This window comes from Phascolarctos cinereus, unplaced genomic scaffold (assembly GCF_003287225.1).
Source record: "Phascolarctos cinereus isolate Bilbo 61053 unplaced genomic scaffold, phaCin_HiC Scaffold_2;HRSCAF=192, whole genome shotgun sequence".
Lineage (NCBI taxonomy): Eukaryota > Metazoa > Chordata > Mammalia > Diprotodontia > Phascolarctidae > Phascolarctos > Phascolarctos cinereus.
The window spans coordinates 75,756,498-75,772,261 of NW_027555625.1; the positions used below are offsets into that span (position 1 = coordinate 75,756,498).

At 35.3% G+C, this 15,764-nt stretch overlaps 1 protein-coding gene across 1 annotated transcript in view; it reads left to right on the plus strand.

Moving 5' to 3' along the window:
* LOC110193219 (zinc finger protein 483-like) overlaps window positions 1-15,354 on the plus strand; it is a 40,002-nt gene extending 24,648 nt beyond the window's left edge. The window contains exons 8-10 of the mRNA XM_020964878.2: window positions 4,737-4,863; window positions 5,338-5,433; window positions 7,966-15,354. Coding sequence (XP_020820537.1) covers window positions 4,737-4,863; window positions 5,338-5,433; window positions 7,966-9,209 — 1,467 coding nt within the window. The 3' untranslated portion in view covers window positions 9,210-15,354. The remainder of the gene's footprint in view (window positions 1-4,736; window positions 4,864-5,337; window positions 5,434-7,965) is intronic.
* The last annotated feature ends 410 nt before the right edge of the window (window positions 15,355-15,764 follow it).

Consider the following 15,764-nt stretch of genomic DNA (forward strand, 5'->3'; position numbering starts at 1 on the left):
AAATGATAATGTTGAAAAATATCTTGTAAAATATGGAATAAGGACTGAAAGAGGTCAACAGTTTGTAGACTACATAGAATCGTCATACCTGTACATCATAAAGCTTCTTCTAAGAAAAATATTGAAGAGACTGGACAAGAGAAGCCCTGGAAAATATCACCAAAATGGAATTAATTTTTTTAACACAGAAGGGATTCATTGATGTGGGAATCATTCTTAAATTAGTTGTCTATGAAATTAGACAACCCACTTATTGGAGCAAAGATAAAAATTAATGCAAAGTAAGAAGAAAAAATGAAAATGAGGAAATGAGGAAAAAACTTCAGTATGACCTATTTAAACAAGTTTTTGATACCAAAAAATGGGAATCAGATGGGGAAAGGATATTGACCTTATTATAAGAATTTCATATGCAAGTTTCACTAAAGAAAATCAGTTGCTATAATAGGAATACCAAAGGAGCCTAAAACTTCATTAGTTACCAAACATTTTATTGATTTACTCAGCAGAGACATGTAACAGCTGATAATAACATCAATTTAGACTACAAATTCATTTGTTAAATTTTGCAAAGACTGTTGGAATATTATAAGTCATATTTCCTTCTAAACCATCAGGAAACTCTGGAGAGAAAAATAGTCTAATAAAGGCATAATGAAAGACACAACTAAGCAGAATTATCTTGAGAAAATCCAAAAGGATGCAAAAACAGTCAAAATGAGAGGAAGTATGGGATAAGTCAAAATGACCCAAGTTCAGGTCTTGCTTCTGACTTACACTGGCTATATGTCCCTGGGCAAGTCATTTAACCCCTCACTCTCCAAGACAACTTTATAAGATAACACTGCAGAAAAGTTGTAGATCTATATTGGTAGAAGGAGCTTCCTCTTCAAAGATATCTACATGAATGAAATCACAGATCAGCCCCAAAAGTAAATAAATAAATAAGATCTAAAATATACACAGACAAAAGACATTTAAAAAATACAATTTTTGTAATAAACTTTTTTCCCTATCAAAGATAGTGAAGCTACCACATTTGAGCTCAATCACATTCCTAGCTATGCTTCTAGAGGAATAACAAAATTAAATTAAAGAGAGCAAAAGTAGAAGAAAGTAGCTGGACTAGCAAATATACACTAAGGAGGCATGCTGGAGGTAACAAAATTTTTAGATTATCGAAAGATTAATTCTGGGGGCATCTGGAGGAGAAGGAGGTGCCAAAGGAGTTTTTAAAAATTTCAGATATTATTGTCAAAAAATATGACTGAGAAATGATCACTAACTTAACCATATGCTTACTTTCCCATCTTTAAAAAATGTTTTAAGAATGATCTTCATATGCATTGAGAGGTCACTCTTGATAGGAGTGTTCTAATCTATCTTTTGTATGATAATAAAGATGTAGTTTGCTGTGAAGTGTTTCTTGAGAAAACCTGCCCATTACCTTTTCATACCTCTATACAAGGGTGGCTTAGGTAGATAATTCTATGAACTATAAAAGTGTTATTAAAAGGTGAAAATAAGCATATGAGCTGATAGATATTGATGTCCTCTCAGTCCCCTTTTTTGATAATTAGGTCTGATATTTGCAAAGCCTTTGGTATCTTTTTCTCCTTCATTTTCTTCTTCATTTCTCCCAAACAATTAATACCCCAGTGTCCTCAAAATTGTTGCCTCTACCACAGACCACCCGCTGTGTATATTTGATCTGTCTCAACTGCTTTTCTCATCTTTGCTTTCTACAGTGCATTTCTACTTCCTCTAGAAACACTGTTAGACTATAATGAGAAAGAGACGTAGTCTCACAGTCTATCTATATATATACATATATATAGATATATCTATATCTATATATATGTTTTCCTCCTTCTAATTTCCTCCTGTAATGCTGTCATGTGACTTCATTTAGTTGGCTCCTTGACCAAACTTTCTTTGAGTGGGTTTTTCCCTATCAGTTGATACTCCTCATGATTTTCTTTTACCCTACTTCATAATATTTTCTTTTTTGTTTTCTTTTCAGTAGTACTGATAGGATATAATCCTTTCATTTATTTTTTGACATTAATTATTCATTTTTTACATTTTTTTAAAATTTTGATTTCCAAGGTCTTTACCTCCATCCCAACCTTTCCTCAACCATTGGGAAGGCAAGCAATATAATATCCCTTATGCATGTGAAGTCATGCAAAACATATTTCCATATTAGCCATGTTGCAGAAAAAGAACAATAAAAAGCAAGAAACATGAAAAAATATACTTCAGTCTGCACTCAGAGTTCCTCAGTTCTTTCTCTGGGGATGGATAGCATTTTTTATCATGGGTCATTTGGAACTGATCATAGTAGCTAAGGAAGGAAGGAAAGCAGCAAACAGGGGAAGAAAATTACAGCAGGTTTTTCTGATAAAGGTCTCACTTATCAAATATACAGGGAAGTGAGCCACATTTATAAAAATAAGAACTATTCCCCAGTTGATAAACAGTCAAAGCATATAAACAGGCAGTTTTCAGAAGAAGAAATCAAAGCTATCAACAAGCACATGAAAAAATACTCTAAATCACTACTAAATAGATAATTGTTGCATTTTGTTGGTAATTCATAAAAATGTTATTGGTTTATGTGGGTATATTTTATATTCTACAAATTTGCTAAAGTTGTTAATTGTCTCAAGTAGTTTTTCAGTTGATTCTCTAGAGTTCTCTAAGTATGCCATCACATTACCTGCAAAGAGTCATATTTTGTTTCTTCATTGCCTATTCTTATTTCTTCAATTTATTTTTCTTGTCTTGTTGATGTAGCTAGCATTTCTAATATAATATTGGATAATAGTGGTGATAATGAAGATCCTTGCCTCATCCCTGATTATTATTGGGAAGGCTTCTAACTTATTCCCATTACAGATAATGCTTTCTCTTGGGTATAGATAGATATTATTTATCATCTTAAGAAAGGCTTCACTTATTCCTATGTTTTCTAGTATTTTTAGTAGTAATGGGTATTGTATTTTTGTCAAAAGCTTTTTTTGCATCTATTGTGATTTCATTTGATTTCTGTTGGTTTTGCTATTGATATGGTCAGTTATGATTACAGTTTCCCCAAATTGAACCAGCTTTGCATTCCTGGTTTAAATCCTATCTTTGCAATATATTGTTGAAATCTCCTTGCTAGTATTTTATTTATTTAAATTTTTTGCATCAATATTCATAAGGGAAATTGACTTATAGTTGTATTTCTCTATTTTTTGCTCTCCCTGGTTTAGGTATCAAAACCATATTTGTGTCATAAAAGGAATTTGTTAGGATTCTTTCTTTACCTATTTTTACAAATAGTTTATATGGCATTGGAATTAAATGTTTAGTGGAATTCATTTGTAAATCCATCTGTTATTGGGGATTATTTCTTAGGGAGCTCATTTATGGCTTGTTCAATTTCTTTTGCTAAGCTGGGGTTATTTAGATATTCTTTTGTGTTAATTTGAGTAATTTATATTTTTCTAAATATTCATCCCTTTTACTTAGATTGTCAGTTTTACTGGTTTGTATTTGAACAGTATAATGCCTAATTAATATCATCTTTGTTGGGGGTGCATTCATCCTTTTCCTTTTTGAAACTAGTCATTTGCTTTTCTTCTTGTTTTAAATCAAATTAATCAATTGTTTATTCTATTGTTTTTATCCCATAAAACCAGTTCCTAATTAGTTCAATGTTTGTTTTTCTTTCAATTTGTTAATTTTCTTTTTAGAATTTTCATTTTGATGTTTAACTTGGGATTTTTAATTTGTTCTTTTTCTAGTTATTTTAATTGCATGTACAGTTCATTGATCTGCTCTTCCTCTCTTTTATTTATGTACATATTTAGAGATTATAAATAAGACCTCTCCTTCTGACCTCCTAAGTTGTCTTTGGCTAGAAAAATGTTTCACTATGATCTTTTGTTGTCTCTGATACTCCAGAATTTGATTTAAGACATTATTTTAAGGTTGTTTGGAGATCTTAGATGTTAGGAGATCTCAACTCCTCCCTGTATTCTGCCATCTTGGCCATGCCCCTAGAAGTGTCTTTTTAAAAATTTTACAAACATTTTTGTATCCTAAGCCAGTGTTGTCTTTGACCATCATTTCTTCACTTGGCCAATAGGTTGAGTGTTGGCTGGCTAAATCTTTAGTCTCTTTTGATCTTGTTATGATTGTATTATTGTACTTAACTTTATTTAGTTAAATTTATTTACAAAATTATTACAATTGATGTTGATGTCTTCCTTCATCCATTTCCCATTTGGAGTATCCCATAACTTATTTAAAAGTCAGGTTGGAGTAGAGGATGCTAATTTCTTTTTATAACTTCCCTTAGTACTTGAGCCGTCACTGTTCATTCCTCTTTGAATCTTCATGACCTTACTATCTGGTCCATATAATTTAGTGCTTGCCTGTATACTATTTTATATCACTCTCTAATCATTTTGCGTATGTTTTCTTCCCCAGCAAATTGTTCCTCAAAGATAGGAACTACGTCTACTACCTTGTACTTCCCTCAAAATCCAGCCCAACACTAGATATACAGTAGGGAATCAGCAAGGACTTCACAATAAAGTGAACCTTGAATTATACTAGAACCCTGAACATTGTCAGGAGCATTGTCTTTAAAAGCTTCTCACCTCCTCTAATAATTCCAACTCTTCCCAGGCCTACATGGGGAGATAGTTACAGATTGAACAGAAATGTCTTTGGCATTTCAGAAATCAATGGAATTCAAGGATGTAGCTGTGGATTTCACCTTGGAGGAATGGGAACAACTACACTTTGCTCAGAGGGAACTGTATAAGGATGTCATGCTGGAGAACTATAGGAACCTAGTCTTCCTAGGTAAGACTCTTCCCTCCTACTCCACCCATAAAATAACTCAGAACCTCCTCTTTAAGACATCTTTGTTTCCACACTTGCTAAGTGCTATAAGATGTCCGAAATGCTTAGCTGACTTTTGGTTTGTCCTTCAGGTATGATTTTTGCTAACCCCTTTTAAGTCAAGAGACAGGATGCTTTGGCTCCTCATCCCCAGATGAAAAGTCTTTGTAGAATAGGAAGTTAGTACCGTCACTATGCTATCTATTCTTTAGGCTGAGCTGTCCCCTTCTAAATCAAAAACTCTCCCCAGGGTCCTAGCACAGATGCTTGAAGACATGAAATGTATCCATCAGCCTTCTCTTTCTGAGAACACAATATAGACTGTCCTTTATGTTACCATCTGGTTCTTCTAAATATGTTCTTCCCAGAAGAGGAAGAAGCTAAGCTAATAACTCTTCATGTCCAGCATTTTCCCATTTCTTTCCTCATGAGTAGGGCTGTCAGTTTCCAAACCAGATGTCATCACCCAGTTGGAACAATTGCAAGCACCAGTGATGCTGGATAAAGAAGTCTTAAGATGTACCTCTCCAGGTGAGTCATTGCGGGCAGCAGCTTAGCTGGTTAATTAGGAGAATGTGTCTTTGAAAAGTTGGACAGGGAACTCACCTCAAAGTCCGTCATCTTGGTGAAGGAATGATACTGAGAATTATATCTTGTAGGCCTCCAATATACTTTTTAAGAAATTACCTTTCTGATGATATCTCTTTCATGCTGCTCTTTAATTACAGACAATTGTCTCCACTCTTTACAAAGGTAGCTTTTCCACCCCTACCTTGAATTCTGTCCTTTATTACCTGAATCTATCATTTCTGTCATGGTTAGTTTGCATTCTGAAATCTTCGTTGTCTCTTCCTCTTTTCTTCTGCATTCAAATATACGTAACTGTGCCATATATATATATATATATATATATATATATATATATACGTGTGTGTGTGGTGTGTGTGTGTATGTATGTATGTATATATGTACACACACATATATATGAAAAGTACTTTTTAAAGTGTGTACGGCTTATGTTTGGCCTCTCTATCTGTGTTACCTGCCCTCCAATTTTTCCATCATTTGAAAAACGCAAAATACCCAAAGTACCCCAAAATATTCCCCATGTTTTGCATCAATAAATGTAGAAAAACCTTCAATAAGAGAAAATAATTGAATTGGAAGACATGGAAATGAAAGGATTTTTTTTCCTTGCTGTAATGAAAAGGCATCTATTGAAAATGAGAGCTAGTATTATTTATAACAGAGAAAAATGAGATAATTTTCCACTGTGTGAAGCAAAGATGACCACCATCAACATTATTATTTGACTTAGTACTAAAAATGCTACATTCATGAATAAGAAAAGACATAAAGAATAAGTATGGGCAAAGAGAAGGCAAAAAATCATCTCTGTTTTCAAATGATATAATTTATCTAGAAAACTCAAGAGAATCATGGATTGACCCTCAGTCTTCACACCATCCCTTTAAAAACTTATTTTTTACTGCCCCTCAAAATGGTCTCTCTTTAGTGTTGTTATTGAACCCTATATCTCATTTACTGTATCTGTGCTTTTAGTTACGCTATATCCCCTATTAGCAGAGTCATACCCCTTCTCTTCTATATATCCATATCATACATTTCTTTTAAGGCTCACAGTAAGTCCTACCTTTTCTATTACCTTTCCCTGACAATTTTATCCCACTACAGAATCCTCCCTTCCCTGGTCTTCTGGACCACTTTCAGTCTGTATTATATAGTCTCACAACTTGATAATGTATTTTCCTTGGTCTGTTTTTCATACATTAATATAATCTGCCACCACCACCAAAGTAATAGCTCCTGAAGAAAAGAGACTCTGTCTTTCAATTCTTCTTCATCTCCAGTTATGGATACTTAGTAGGTACTCGGTATACATTAGATTGCTTTGAGTCAGTCATAGGACACATTACTGTTTCATTGCTGAAATGGTAGAAGTATAAAGAAGACGTAAATGACCCTCATAGCAACACTAAGCAATGTGGTGATGTAGAGGGACATGCTGCCCAGCAAGACCAGCAAATGGATTCCATCCTTGCTGGTTATACCATTTGTATTTATTATTGTTGTTGTTATTATTATTTTATTATATTAATCATTAAATAAATAATTGAAATTGATGATGATGATAGCATTTATATAGCACTATATACCAGGCACTGTGCTGAAAGCTTTACGAATGTGATCTCATTTGATCCTCCAACCCTGGGACGTAGTTGTTATTATTATCCTCATTTTACAATAGATGAAACTGAGTCAAACAGAGGTTAAGTGACTTATCCAGGATCACATAGATAGTGTCTGATGCTGAATTCAAATTCAGGTTTTCCTGATTCCAGGCCCAGCACTCTATCCCCATGTACCTCCTAGCTGCCCATTTTTCAGCTCACTAAGTCTTTTTAGTGTGGTAGCACTGAAACTGGATTCCTGTGGCACTGTGCACTTGGACCATAACATTGGAACTTGTCTGGTACTCCCTTTGGAGATTTGGGGCACTTACCCTTATTTTTCCTGTGCAAATTCTATGTCTCTTTTCTAGGTTGAGGAACTCATCCACAGACTGAGTACAGTATTGTTTGTTCATATTCTCTGATGAGCCAGATCCTATTGTAAGACCCTACTGATGTGGGTGTGATTTTCAGTGTGACAAGTCTGAAAAGATAGTCTTAGATTAGTACAACCATCTAGCTTAGGTCAGTAGTCTTTGATGAAGTTTGGCTCACATATTTTCCAAGGTAGGTTTATCTAAGAACCTTTCTTATTGTCTAGAAGCATAACAAGCTCATTTGAATCTGATAGGAAGGTTTTCTCTTTTAAATTCATTATTAATGTTACTGTGTTTTCACTACAAGAATTATGTACTGCTTTATAACTTATAGAACACTTTTATCATTATTTCTCTAATGTATATAATACAGATATTATTATCCTCATGTTATGAGAGAAGGAAACTAAAGGCCAGAGATTCAGAGACTTGCTCTTAACACAGAGAGATGAAATTAGAAAGAGTGGACATTTACTTTTTTTTTCTCCTTCCAGATAGGGAGACTGCTTCAGAAATCAGAGAATTAATTCGAAAGCAAGACATTGCTTTGAAAGAGTCAGCTCAAGAAAAACTCACAAGGGATGGTTCCTGGGTCTGTAATTTGGAAACACCTACAAAGTGTGAAATCAAGTTAGAGAAACAAGACAACCAAAAGAAACATTGCCAGCAAATAACAATTGGCAACAAGAAAACTTTTAAAAAGGTGAGCAGCTATGAATGTAAGAAATTTGGGAGAAACTTAAGTTTGGGACAAATCCTTGCTCCCCAAGAGAGAATTTCTTCAGGAAAAAGTCTCCATAAATGTGATACACACTTAAGAAACTTCAAACAGTATTCTGTGCTCAAACCAACTAAATGTAATCAAGTCCCTACATCGGGGAAAAAACCTTGTAAGTTTAATGAATTTAAGAAAATGTTTATTCCCCATTCAGACTTTAGTGAATATCATAAAAAAACCTCTGGAGAGCTACCATACAAATGTGACAGATGTGGGAAAGTCTTCCACTGGAAGAGACATCTTGTTCAACATCAAAAAATTCATACTGGAATAAAAACCTATGAATGTACTGAATGTGGGAAAACTTTTAGGCACAGCTCATCTCTTCCTGCTCATCAAAGAATTCATACTGGAGAGAAGCCCTATAAATGTAATGAATGTGGAAAAGCCTTCAACTATAGTTCATCATTTTTTGAACATCAAAGAATCCATACTGGAACAAAACCTTATGCATGTAACGTGTGTGGGAAAGCCTTTAACCACAGCTCATCACTTACTGAACACCAGAGAATTCATACTGGAGAGAAACCCTATGAATGTAATGAATGTGGGAAATCCTTCAGCCAGATGGGACATCTTACTAAACATCATAGAATCCATACTGGAGAAAAACCCTACACATGTAATGAATGTGGGAAATCCTTCAGTTGGAGTGCAGACCTTACTCAGCATCAGAGAATTCATACTGGAGAGAAACCCTATGAATGTAATGAATGTGGGAAGGCCTTCAGGTGGAATACATACCTTACTCAACATCAGAGAATCCATACTGGAGAGAAACCCTATGCATGCAATGAATGTGGAAAAGCCTTTAGGCAAAAGGGTCACCTCACTCAACATCAGAGGATCCATACTGGAGAAAAACCCTATCAGTGTAATGAATGTGGGAAAGCCTTCAGTGTTAGTTCATCTCTTATAAAGCATCAGAAAGTTCATTCTGGAGAGAAACCTCATAAATGAAATTAATATGGAAAATCTTTCAAGTGTAGTTCAGTTTTTCTTCACCTATTAGAGAACCATGGAAATGTCATAATTGGGTAAAGCTTTAGTCAGACTTGGCACTTATTAAATACTTGAGAGTTAAGATATCAGTTCAGCATCTGAGACTTTGGAAAAGTTTCCCTTTCCCTTTTTCTGGAAATGAAGAATAAGAGGTGAGGGGAGTATTTGTGCAATTTGGGGATTTTTCTAAGATTTTCAAGATCATGAAAATTGTCCTTGACTATTATTTTTTCTTGACAATCGTGTGCCCTTGTCTTTTTCTTATTTGGGTGAAAAGCACGATTACTTAATGACTAGTAGAACCTGATTTTCCAATTTAGATTAGCTTTTCTGAAATGCCTTGCAAATTCAAGTAGTGTTAATGAATTGAAAGTGGAAAATGCTTACCACCCATTAGATATATTGTGTTTTTAGTGTGAGGGAACTCTGGAATCCTTGAAAGAAAATGGGAAAACCAGCCTGCTTGATAACTTGGCCTTTTTTTATTATTAATTTCACAAACATTAAGGAACATGAACATTTCTACGCAAAGAATAACAAAAAGAGGATTTCATATCTTCTATTAATGGCTTATTTTTAAAAAAGAGTTATCTTTCATGAAATTTGGGGACACTTGTTTATTAGAATTAATTATGATCTTTTTTAAATAATAAGAACATCTTATTTTCTATTTCCTTAGTTTTCCCTTGTTTTCAAGTGTATTTGAGGGGGTCAGAAAACTCCACTAAAGAGACAAATCTTTCTAGCTCTCAAACTTTGAAAAAGAAACTGATCCCTTGGTCCTCAGATATTTTAACAAATAACAAAGGGAAAGGCAGTTGTATAGTGGAAAGAATGCCAGACTTGGAATCAGAAGATCTGAATTCAAGTCTTGGTTCTGCTACTTACTGCATGTATGACTTTGGGTAAGTCAGTTAGCATCTCTGGGCCTCAGTTTCTTCATCTGTAAAATTAGGAAGATAAATACAATGATCTCCAAGGTTCCTTCCAAATTATTGCATATATTATATATTTATTGTATGTATATATACATATATATACACACATATACACATATATATGTATACCTATGTGTATACAAATCTATTGTTCTAAAAAAGCCACGTATTAGCTTCTTTAGAAGTATTAGGAAATAATATGAGGAAGTACCTCAAGTCTACCATGTTATTAATATTATTAATAGGTTTCCTGATTGGCTGATCTTGAAGCTGGGATTGGAAGAGTGAAGCCTGAATCCCAAAATTAGCTTGTGTATGTCTGAAAGGAAAGGTACCATTTTTTTCTTAGGATATAAAAATGTAATAGGCACTCAGCTTAAGGAGACTCAGGATAGGCCAGGGTACTCTTGGATAATTTTAATTAAGGATTTTTGTTGTTTAGTCATTTCAGTTGTGTCCAACTGTTTGTGACCCCATTTGGGGTTTTCTTGGTAAAGATACTGTAGTGGTTTGCCACTTCCTTCTCTAGCTCATTTTACAGATGAGGAAACTGAGGCAAACAGAATTAAGTGGCTTGCCCAGGGTCACATGACTAGTAAGTGTCTAAAGCCAGATTCGAACACACGAAGTTAAGGATTGGATTAGAAAATTTAGGCAACAATTATTCTGGGGCTGGGTAGAGTTCATTTGCACTTCTAATTACCATACTTTGGTATATTATTTCTGAATTTGTATGTTGTTTTTTCCCTTGTTATTAAACAAAGTCTTGAATGTGTCAAAGACAGGGAGTAAAAGCAGGGAAAGAGCAATCATGTTAAGACCAAAGCACTTGGAAATAGTAATAGTGGCTAAGGAGGTAGAATAAGTAAGTAGGTGGAACAGATCTGTGAATTCAAAGAACTAAGCCATATCAGGGGCCTTGGAAGGTCCAAGAGGTCCAACACTTTTTTTAGAAGTTCAGTGATCAGAGAAGTTCAATAAGAAATTAAATCCTTAAGGACTGAAGATAATTCCCCTATATTAATTCCCAAAGAAGGAGTTAATATTTGAGGAACCTGACCACAGGTCAGTAAGGGCTAAGGGTCCTAAGTACAGTTAAGATAAAGGAGCGAATTCTCATTTTGATTTACATGGGAAAAGGATGCTCTAATATCTAGTGGAATCATGGGGACTAATGACTCTGCTAAGAACTTTTAGGTTAGAGTAGATTGAGAACTTTGAAACCCCCCAGTCTGTACTGGGTAATGTTCATTTATATGCACTTTCAATTAGCTGAACTTTCTTCTTAATATTTCTGAAATTATACTTTTTCCCTATTAATACTTATATCTATTTAAATATAAGATGGTACTTGCATGGTAAGGGGAAGAAGTAGAATCATGGGAACTATACATATCTCATGATGGCAACATTTGGTTATGGTATCCTTGATCCTTAAAGAATATAAGTTACTCTCCCTCCCTCTGCTATGACCTGAAGACCAGCCCACCCGGGACCCTGGCAGCTGTACTGGTTGTATTGCCCTTGTATCCCCATGCTCTTTGCCTGGGGTGTTTCATTTTAAGCCTTGAGCCTCCCCTTTGTAAATTAAAATGCCTATATTAAAGGCCTATTTTTTTTAAAGGAAGTCTATGTGATGACCGGTTTGAAATGTCCAACAGGAAGTTGATGATTAGAGCTCAGGAAAGACTAAAGTTGTATATAAATATTTCTGAGTCATATGCATAAAGATAATAAATCCATAGAAATTGACAGTCAATAAGTGAGAATGGGTAGAGAAAGAAGAAAATAGGATCTAGGCCAAGGTCTTGAAGAATGCCTACATTTAAAGGCATGAGATTAGGAAACTTTGCAATGGAGTGGATGTGGGCAGTAGTGAGGACCAATAGTCCAGGGCCAGAATACACAGGTGGGCTAATCACTAATTAACATGGGGTATGCTGGGACAAGGTATTTGGTGTGTATCTAGAGACAAGGAAGGGGAACTCTAGGTCAAGAGAGAATCTTGATTAGTCGAGCTATACTCAATGCACTTTAATCAGATCGCTCAGAAAGTTTGACCATTTACTCTGAAACTTAGGCAGTTTTCTTTACTTTTCTAATTACTTTCTTTATACTAAAAGACAGCATGCTATATTGGAGAAAGAACTGGTTTGAAGACAGTAATATTGTAGTTCAAGTCCTTACTCTAACATATGCTGTCTATATGACTCCAAGCAAGGCACTTAACCTTTCAATGCCTTCAGGCAACTCTGTAACACCATAAATTACAGAAAAAATGTCAATCTGCATTGCCTCACCAAAGTTCCTTACACTGAGGATATCTCAGATCTAGCCACTATCCTACTGTATTATATATATTTTTTTCCTTATAGGTAAACCCTAGAAAAATGACATGATCTGAGGTGTGTGGCTACAAGATAAAAGGGAAAATGAATACATGCCACAACAAGCCATCCATTGGTGGTGTCTGGGACAGAAAAAGGGATAAGAGGGAATTAGCAATGGAGAATCATCTCTGAATCCAAGGACCTGGAAGTCCAGGATGTTCAGTGATTTGGACTGGGGTTCAGTAACTAGGAACCTTTAAAACAAAACTACAGCTCAAGACTCTGAGTGCAAAGGCAAAGATTCTTGGATTTAAAATTTGGATGAATAAAAACCCACCCAAAGATGGGTTCTAAGGAGGAGTTCACATTCTAGGAAGTCAACTTGATTCATTGAGGTTCAAAGGTACACAGCAGGATCTTTTAGGGGTATGAACCTGCAAAAGATAGAAGATATTTTTGTTGCCATCTTCCATTTTATGGAAATAAGCTAGTTCTCTTGGAACTGTGAAGTATCTCAAATTGTCTCTTATGTTTTATCCCAGAACTTTGCCTTTAATATAGATATGACAGTAGATGTTGAAAGTGGATCACATATGGCTAACTTTGCAATAGGAAGTATGGCAAGATGGTCAAGTTTGGCCCACATCCTCTTCCCAAGGCAGTGGTGGTGGATTAAAATGGTCTAGCAAAAGTTAAGTGACATATATTCTTGGCCACTAATGTCCTCTTCCTAAAGCCCCACTCCATAGACCAAATTTATATCTTGTTGCCCTTATCAAAAATACCATCCTCTTACTCCACTTTAGTGTGGATTAATCCAATAAGGTGACTTTTCCTAATGTTATAGAATCCCAGTTGGAAAAATTCTTTCGATTTATCTACTTCAACTCTATATCTGATGCATAAATCCCTTGTACATCTCCAAAAACTTGTCCCGCCTTTAACTGAACACCCTGGGGATGTGACGTATACCATTCTGATAGTTATGAAATTGTTAGAAGTTACTACACTGTCATTTCTACCCATTGATCCTATTTCTCTACTATCTTCACTCCCTTGCCCCCATGAAGAACAATTCTAATCTTTTCCATGTGATACTCACAACTTTTGCAAATAATCATTATGAATACCCTAAATCTGAGGCAGCTAGGTGGTGCTATAGATATAATACTGGGCCTGGAGTTAGGAAAAACCTGAGTTCAAATCCAGCCTGAAACACGCCCTAGCTTTGTGACCCTGGGCAAGTTAACCTCTGTCTGCTACAGTTTCCTCAATTATAAAATGGAATTAATAGCAGCACCTACCTCCCAGGGTTATTGTGAGGATCAAATGAGATATTTGTAAAGAACATAGTACAGTCCCTGGTGCATAGTAGTCACTTAATAAATGTTCTTCCTTCCAGGTTAAACATTCCTGGTGCCTTCAACCAATTCTTATTGTTGTGCTTTGTTGCCTCACTATCCTGGTCACCCTTCTGTAGTTATACTACAATTTTTTCATCATCCTTTTAAAAATGTTAAGCTCAGAACTGAGCACAACATCCTTGATATGATACAACTAGTTCAGAATAAAGCAAAGCTCCATTCTGGCTACTATACTTTTGTTAATGTGCACTAAAATTACATTGGCTTTTTTTGGCGGTCATGTGTCTTTGTATTAAGCTTGTAGTTAATGAAGACTTCGAGTTCTTTTTTTTTTACATTAAATGCTATCAAACTGTGTCTCTCACATCTTATATTTGTGTGGTTGTGGGTTTTTGTTTAATGTTTTCGAAGCTAAAATGCATTTATTCATATTGGATTTCATATTGTTAAATATAGCCTATGCCAGCTTGTTGAAATATTTATATTGCATTTCTGTCAGGAAACATTCATATCCCTCCTAGCTTTGTGTCTATTGCAAACTTGAAAAGTACACCGCTTATATCTTGATCTTTGGTTAAAATGTTGATCTCAGGTCCTAGGACAGCCCTACAACAATTTACAAGAGACCTCTTTCCAGATTGACATTCATCTATTAATAAGCACTCTAATTCTAGTCATTCAGCATATTCTAGATTCATCAGACTGTACTATGATACTACCCACATCAATCAATCTTATCCACAAAAATAGTATGATTTGTCAAATGCTTTGCTGATACCATCTACAGAATTACTTTAAAATGCAGTCTTATAACTGTGGCAGCCCTAAATTGTCTGATGATAGAATTCATAAGTCATTGATGTCCTCCTGATTTTTCTATCCATTTCCTTGACCCTAATGCTCTTGCAAGTTACACTTCTCTAATCACCCCATTAGCTTTTATTTTTAACCTTTTGGGAAGTATTCTTTACTTACGAAGTTAGAGATGGGAGCTAGATACTTATTGGCCCATGGCTAGCTCCCATCTCTGATGCCTGAAGCAAAGATTATTTCCCATTTCTAGGAAAGCCATAAGCACTGTGGTAGGAAGGATTAGTGTCCTGGCACTGAAGTAACAAAATAAAACAAAACAAAAAATCCCTGCCCATCAATAAGGAAGAGTGATGAGAATTTATGCAACTTAGATTTGCTGGATCCAAAGACAGCCTCTCATAAAACCATCTTTGATCCCTTTCTCCTCCAACTGTGGCCTAAAGGCCATCATAGCCAAGACCCAGCCTCCCCCCTCCAGCTATTGAGACCTGGTTTATCCTTCCATCTCTGGCAAGTGAGATATGTTGGCATTGTTTACTTTAAATCACTCTCTTCTGCCCTCAACCCTTAGAACCCTGCTCCTGTATGTGTTGTTTTAGTCTTTGAACTTCCCCTTGTGTAAGTTGAAACTTTTATCATAATAAAAGACATTGCTTTATATGTTACTCTGTCTGATTCTTTGGCAAAATTCTGAGTCCTAAAACAATTGAAATGGACTGGGACACCCTCTCATTGACAGAAATTAGGATAGTCTTGTTCTTAATGAAACCATGAGCTCCTAGTGCTCATCACTTACCCAAAGTGCCCAGAAAACAATCCATTTTAGAATTTTATAGGAGGCAAACATCACATTCATTTGTCTATAATTTATGAACTAACTCTGTTAATTTTTCCCCTTAAAAAAAAAAGGATCAGGGTAGAGTCCTGAGTAAAATGGGTAGAGATGGGTAAAAGCCCTTTATCAGTTCTATAGTAATGGGTATTTTCCATGCTTGCTCAAAGATCATCATTAGTAGCTCAGAAATCTGAGATGTTTTCTATTTGGACCAGTTGACTTGAATTCATGTA